The 5,570-nt window shown below is 46.9% G+C and overlaps 1 protein-coding gene across 1 annotated transcript; it reads left to right on the top strand.

Moving 5' to 3' along the window:
• Window positions 1-1,203: 1,203 nt before the first annotated feature.
• LOC139038508 (basic proline-rich protein-like) lies at window positions 1,204-5,162 on the top strand. Its single transcript, XM_070477456.1, has 2 exons — window positions 1,204-1,972; window positions 4,189-5,162. Exons 1-2 carry the CDS (start codon window positions 1,300-1,302, stop codon window positions 4,344-4,346), a joined length of 831 nt encoding a protein of 276 aa, XP_070333557.1. The 5' UTR covers window positions 1,204-1,299; the 3' UTR covers window positions 4,347-5,162.
• Window positions 5,163-5,570: the final 408 nt, after the last annotated feature.

The following is a 5,570-nucleotide window of genomic DNA, read 5'->3' as shown; positions in this document are numbered from 1 at the left end:
TTCGTGACGTGTACTGATGTATGGATTGCCACACCGTTTGGGTAGAGTGCCCTCCCTTTTTCCTTCTTCACTTTGAGAATTTACTGGAAGTTGAGAGGTTAATTCAGCATCTCACTCTGTGTCCTTTTCTCGTTCCCTTTATTCCCGTTCCCCAGATTTCATCTGACAGCCTGATTCCTCTCTGGTGGTGGAGTCGAGATGGGTGGTGATGGCCTGGAAATGTAGCAGGGAGATCTGAAGTGTAAAGGGTCCTGGTCTGGGGGAGGAGACCTAGGTGAGCTAGACGGAAAGGAAGAGAAAGGGAAGCCGGGCACGCGCGGCTTTTCCCACCAGCAGAACCCTCTGCCCCACTCTTGCTTCCCTTCTCATTTCCAAGCGTCCTTACCGCTCTCAGATCTCCACAGACCTGTGGCTTCCGTTTGCGCTTTTTGTTTCTTCGTTTTTGTCTGTTGCCGTTTCTGAGTCGCCAGTTCTTCACCTCGCCTCTGGGGTGTGTGAGTTCCAAAGGGTAGCTCTTTCCTCTGCGGCTCCTCTGTCACCACGCGCCTAGCTGGTTCGCCTTCTCTCCACTTTTCAGAGTCTTCTTATGCTTGTTTTATGTACAGTTTCCAGGGTTTTCAGGTCTACTTCATGGGAGAAATAAGGGGAAGAAGATCCCCTTTTTCTTTTTAAAGCAGAAGTTTCTAATTACTTTTTTTTGGTTTTCAAATTTACTTTTTATAAATTACTTTTGTTACTATGTAGAGAACAAATTCAGGAGGGAAGGGAGTAGTTTCCACTTCAAGAAGGGCAGTGTAGGAAGACCCTGAACTCAGATGCTTCCGTGGACACGTTGAATCTATGCTTACTTAATAGAGCAGTTTCTCCGGAAGAAGAGCTAAGGACAAAGGAGAGAGCCGCCGCCTCCAGACAGGTTGGAGAGCTGGAGGCGCGGTCTCAGCGGGAACCCCTCCGGCGGCCCCTCCAGCAGGAAGGGGTAGCTGGGACGGGCCGATGTGCAGGCTTGCCTGCCCTGGGGCACGGGGCAAGAAGAGGGATTTAAGAGGCACCTGGACTGTACGTGAAGGAAACCTGCTTACCGGTACTAACCGCAGAGCACCGGCCTGGCGGGCGGGACCTTTAGCACTCTCCTGGGGGCAGACACACGGAGAGCAGAGCGCCGCGTTTCTGCGTTCCCCTCCTGCCTTCACAGCCTAAGCAGGAGCGCGGTTCCGGCTGCTCTGCCAGAGCCCTGTCAGCGTGCCTCCGGCCCCTGGTCACACCAGCCCCCGCTGTCCCCCGAAGGCGCCCTGGCACGCGATGCCCTGCAGTCTCCCCCTTGCGCGCCCACCGCAGTCCTGCTGCCAAGCTGGCCCTCACGCGGTACGGGCCGGCCCCTTCCCCGCCCTGGCCGGCTCCGGCCCCTTCCCCGCCCTGGCCTGCTCCGGCCCCTTCCCCGCCCTGGCCTGCTCCGGCCCCTTCCCGGCCCTGGCCGGCTCCGGCCCCTTCCCCGCCCTGGCCGGCTCCGGCCCTTTCCCCGCCCTGGCCGGCTCCGGCCCCTTCCCGGCCCTGGCCGGCTCCGGCCCCTTCCCTTCCCGGCCCTGGCCGGCTCCGGCCCCTTCCCCGCCCTGGCCGGCTCCGGCCCCTTCCCGGCCCTGGCCGGCTCCGGCCCCTTCCCCGCCCTGGCCTGCTCCGGCCCCCTCCCCGCCCTGGCCGGCTCCGGCCCCTTCCCCGCCCTGGCCTGCTCCGGCCCCTTCCCGGCCCTGGCCGGCTCCGGCCCCTTCCCCGCCCTGGCCGGCTCCGGCCCCTTCCCCGCCCTGGCCGGCTCCGGCCCCTTCCCCGCCCTGGCCTGCTCCGGCCCCAGCCCCCGCGGGCTGGTCTAGGCAGCTCTTGGACCGCACCCTCAGCTGGCGCCCACTTCAGCTCCAGCCAACACAGGCGGTCTACGTCAGAGGCTCTCCTACACACAGACACCCCTTCAAGCCTGGGAGAGGTAATTGTTCTGCTTCATTCATAGAAACAGAGCAAGTCAAACAAAATGAGGAGACAGAAAATATGTTCCCTGTGGAAGAACAAGATAAAACCCCAGAAAGAAGTGCCATGGAAATGGAGATAAATGATTTACCTGATCAAGAGTTCAAAGTAATAGTCACACACACGCTGCCTGAAATTTGGAGGAGAATGGAGAAACAGAATGAGATGTCAACAGAGACTTAGAAAACAAGAGAAAAAACCAGGCAGAGCTGAAAAATACAAAAATGGAAACAAAAAGATACACCCTAGGGAGTATAAAATGATAAGAATCCATCAGTGATCTAGAAGATAAAGTAGTGCAAAGCACCCAATGAGAACAGCAAAAAGAAGAAAGAACTTAAAAAAAATGAGAGTAGTTTTAAGGGACCGCAGAGACGCCATCAAGCATGCTAACATTCACGTTAGAGGCGTCTCAAAAAGAGAGCAGAGAAAAAGGATGAAACAGTGACTTGACAACTTCCCTGACCTGGGCAGAGAAACAAATACCCAGGTTGAGGAATTACACAAAGTCCCAAATCAGATAAAGGCAAAGAGATTCACATGAACACCTATCATAATTAAGATGGCACAAGTTAAAGAGAACGTTTTAAAAGCAGCAAAGGAAAGCAGCTAGTCCCATACGAGGGAACCCCCATAGGGCTGACAGTTGATTTCTCAGCAGAAAACTGGCAGGCTAGAAGGGAGTGCTAAAAGGTAAAAAAAAATGCAACCAAGATTATTCTACCTGCCAAGATTATCACTCAGAACTGAAGGAGAGAGAGAGTTTCTCAGACAGGCAAAGACTAAAGATGTTCACAACCACTAAACTGACCTTACAAGAAAATTTAGAGAGTGTTCTTTAAGCAGGAAAGAAAAAACGGTAACTTGGAAAAAGAAACTATGTGAAAGAAAAAAAATCTCGCTGGTGACAGCAAATATATAGTGAAGGCAGTAGTTCAGCCGCTTAAAAACGTAGCATGAACGTTAGCAGACAAAAGTCATAAAATCAACTGTGATAAGTACATGAGATACAGACTAAAAAGATATAAAAAGATACGACATAAAAATGAGGGAAGGTGGAATAAACATGTAGTGCTTTTAGAAAGCGTTTTAAGTTAAGCAACTATTAGCTTAAAAGAAACCACTATATACAGGTTGATGTATATGAACTGTGTGGTAAACACAAACCAAAATGTGCAATAGCTTCACGTGTTCAAAATAGAAAGTAACCTAAACAACATAAAACAAAATTATTCAATCACAGGGAAAAGATCACACAAAAAATGGAACAGATGTAAACTAAAAACAGTTAACGAAATGACAGTAAGTAATACCTGTCAATACCACTTCCAATGTAAATGTAATAAACACTCCAGTCAAAGACAGAGGGTGACTGAGTGGATATGCTACCTACAATAGATTCACTACAGATCTAGAGGCATGCAAAGACTGAAAATAAAGGGAAGGAAAAAGGTACTCCATGAAAACAGAAATGAAAAGAAAGTTGGGGTGCCAACATTCATATCAAACAGAATGAGCTTTAAAACAAAGCCTGTAATGAAAACAAAGAAGGGCGTTGCATGATGATAAAGGAGGTCAGTCCAAGACGTGGATGTAGTATCGGCAAATATTTATCCACACAGCACAGGAGGACCTAAATATAGAAAGTGAGTAGTAACAGATATAGAGGGAGAAATCGACAGTAATACAGTAATAGTGGGGGACTTTAATACCCCCACTTACGTCCGTGGATAGATCATCCAGATGAAAAATCAGTCAGTAAACCTTGGCCTTAAACAATACATTAGATCAGATGTATTTAATGATGTCTATAGAATATGCCATTCAAAAACTTCAGACTATTATCAGGTCTACATGGAACAGTCTCCTGGGTAGAGTACAGGTTAGGCCTCAATACAAGTCTCAGTAATTTTTTTTTTTAACTGAAGTATAGTTTATTGATGCTATTAGTTTCAGGTGTACAACATACTGACTCATTATTTTTATAGATTATACTCCATTTAAAGTTATTAAAAATCAGTGAGTATATTTCTCTGTGCTGTACATTATACCCTTGTTGCTTATCTGTTTTATGTTGCTATATTTGTATTTGTATTTCTTAATCCCATACCGCTCTCTTGCCCACTTCGTTCTGATGAGGAACTTGAGTGTCGAGTTACTCTACCCTTGTTACAGATTGCATCAGAGCGACCATTTGTTATGCTCATGGATTTGTGGACAAGAAATCCAGATGGGGATGGCCTATCTCTCCATTCCGCAGAGTCCAAGACCTCAGCGGAAGCCTTGAAAGCAGAGCCTGTGGTCATCTGAAGGCTCGTCCACCAGCGAGTTGAGTAGTTGGTACTGATGGATGCTGAGGACTGTTTTCTAAGAGCATGGTGGCTGGATTTTAGGGGTGGGCGTGAGGAGTGGAGAGGGAGAGAGAGATGGAAAGAGACGGAGAGGGAGAGAGGGGCGGAGAGAGGTCGTTGGCGTTAGCAGCCTTGAAAGGCGCAGCAGTGTAACTTGTCACATTCTGCTCCTTGGCGACTGTGTGGCTATGAGGGTGCCCAGTTTCAAGACGAGGAGACTCTGGCTTGCCTGCTTGATGTAGAAGTGACAAGGTTCTGAAGAGAAGTGTTGGTGCGGTCACTTTTGTAAAATACAGTTTACCACTCGGAGGCTCGGAGAGTTTGGATGGTGCTCCCAGACAGTGGAGCAGCCTCAGCAGATCCCATTCACTTGTCTGACTGTGCGCTTGTCCCTCGGTTCTATTGCAGAGTAGAGTGTTGTGGGATCAATACAATCTTAAAAGAACTGTTGTGAATAAACAAGCAAAGAAAATGACATGAACAACTTGAACTCAGAGTTTTGGCTCTTACAGAAGACCCCTAGGCTTCGAGATTGTGCATCATTGAGACCATGGTTTGTGCGTGTTTTGGTACCTGGTTGGTGTCGTCTATTCCCTGTTTTCCTTGAATTATGCTTTCTGTGCATATATCTTGTAACTCACTGCCTCTCCCAACACATACACTCTGGTTGCTCATTTTATTCAGAGTAGGATCTTTGTCCAATCTGATTCATCCTTCTACCCTGACAACACATATTATAAGAAGTAGGCTCATAGTAAACCCTCAATAAATGCTTGTCAAATGAATGAATATGAGTTTATATTATGAGAACTGAGTGAAAGTACTCTAAAATGATAAATGTCAGATGTATTTTGCGGTGAATATAGTAGTAGTGGATTCAGTCCTGAAGCTCCAATAAGACCTGTGAGGGAAACATTTTAATTCTTGGTTTTTGAAATGTAATGTGAACTCTTCTCTAGGAATAAAGATAAATAAGGTCGCAAGATCTTTGGATGGTAAGAAGGTCTCTTTCTCAATATGTCTATCTATATATCTATCAATATTCTATTTGTAATTTAACATAACTCATAAATAAGATCATGTTACTTGTAATATTGTTTTTTTTTACTCTTAAAGATATATCTTAGAGATCTTTTTATGTAAGTATGTGTGAAATTACCATAATCTTATATTGTTATGTACAATTTTGTGGTGTAGGCACACTTT

This window comes from Odocoileus virginianus, chromosome 15 (assembly GCF_023699985.2).
Source record: "Odocoileus virginianus isolate 20LAN1187 ecotype Illinois chromosome 15, Ovbor_1.2, whole genome shotgun sequence".
In the NCBI taxonomy this organism is placed as follows: domain Eukaryota; kingdom Metazoa; phylum Chordata; class Mammalia; order Artiodactyla; family Cervidae; genus Odocoileus; species Odocoileus virginianus.
This window is presented reverse-complemented; position numbering and strand designations above follow the sequence as displayed.